The sequence below is a fragment of the Capsicum annuum genome, unplaced genomic scaffold, assembly GCF_002878395.1.
Source record: "Capsicum annuum cultivar UCD-10X-F1 unplaced genomic scaffold, UCD10Xv1.1 ctg71012, whole genome shotgun sequence".
NCBI classification, from domain to species: domain Eukaryota; kingdom Viridiplantae; phylum Streptophyta; class Magnoliopsida; order Solanales; family Solanaceae; genus Capsicum; species Capsicum annuum.
In genome coordinates, this window is record NW_025880802.1 from 1 (window position 1) to 1,286 (window position 1,286).

Genomic DNA, 1,286 nt, shown 5'->3' on the forward strand with positions numbered 1-1,286 from the left:
AGAAGCAGGGATAGAAATAGAGCATAGAAACACTGGCGACTTTAGATAAGTGTACCACAACGAAAAAAGTTTTGAGAAAAACTTTTTGAACATGTATCATTTGAGAATATATAGGGTCATGCATCTAATTGTGACTTTCCTTAAAACCAAAGGCTATTCCACCGGTAAATAGAAGATACCAACTAACAGAAATATACCTGCTATTTATGTCGCTGACATGTCGTGAACAATTTCCTTCAAGTCTTTTAAACTGCAGCCTGATGTTCTTTCTATTCCTCTCTTCTTCAGCCTCTACTTTGTCTGAGTTACATCATCTCAACGACCAGCTGCAGCATACATGTTCACCAACAATAAATAATGCCAAAAATTCTCGGGGTCATGATCAATCAACTTATTTGCAATTTGTTCTCCTAAACTTACATCTTGACCAAGGCGGGCTGAGCCAAGCAATTCAGACCACAATGAGGATTCCAGTGGTAAATCGCTATCTACTGGCATGTTTTTCAGTGTTTCTATAGCTTCTTGCATTAGACCAACATTTTCCAAAATATTAGCCAAGCACCAATAATGTGCAAAGCTGGGCTTTATACCAAACGCGTCGCTCATGTTGCCAAAGTATTTTCTTTCTTCTGTTACCAGTCCTTCACGGGCACAAGCACATAAGACAGAGACAAATGTGATTTCATCTGGAAGCACAGGGTTATCAACATGACTTTTTCCTGTACTTTCTAATCTACTGCTCAGCAAGTTTGAATACAGATTAAGCCCATCTTTTCGGTTTCCATGGATGCAATACCCCAATATCATTGCATTCCAGCAGACTATGTTCTTGATCGATATCCGATCAAAAATTAAACGAGCAATTTCTGCTCTGCCGCATCTACTATACATATAGATTAAAGTAGTACCAATAATCAAATTCAAGTCTTTAAATTTCTTAATTAGACGCCCATGAACAGATTTTCCTTCCTTCATCCGAGCTGACCTAGCACAAGCACTAACCGCAAGAACTATAGTCGTATCGTTCCCATTCAATCCCCTCTGTGCCATTTCTCTGAACAACTTTAGGCACTTACCAGGATTATTCGAATTCAAATACCCCGTCATCATGACATTCCACCGAACCAAATTCCTACACGGCATTGCATCAAACAACTGTCGTGCAATGATACAAGAATTACAAGGACAACACGAAACACACTTCAAAATCAGTCCACAAGATCAAAGATCCGAGGACCCTTTTGAAGACCACACTCGAATTCAACAAACAACAACAAGAACACAAT

At 39.1% G+C, this 1,286-nt stretch overlaps 1 protein-coding gene across 1 annotated transcript; it reads right to left on the minus strand.

The window, feature by feature from the left end:
• Window positions 1–215: 215 nt before the first annotated feature.
• Window positions 216–1,241, minus strand: LOC124894180 (pentatricopeptide repeat-containing protein At3g51320-like). The gene has a single exon (XM_047404913.1). It carries the CDS (start codon window positions 1,141–1,143, stop codon window positions 316–318), a length of 828 nt encoding a protein of 275 aa, XP_047260869.1. The 5' UTR covers window positions 1,144–1,241; the 3' UTR covers window positions 216–315.
• Window positions 1,242–1,286: the final 45 nt, after the last annotated feature.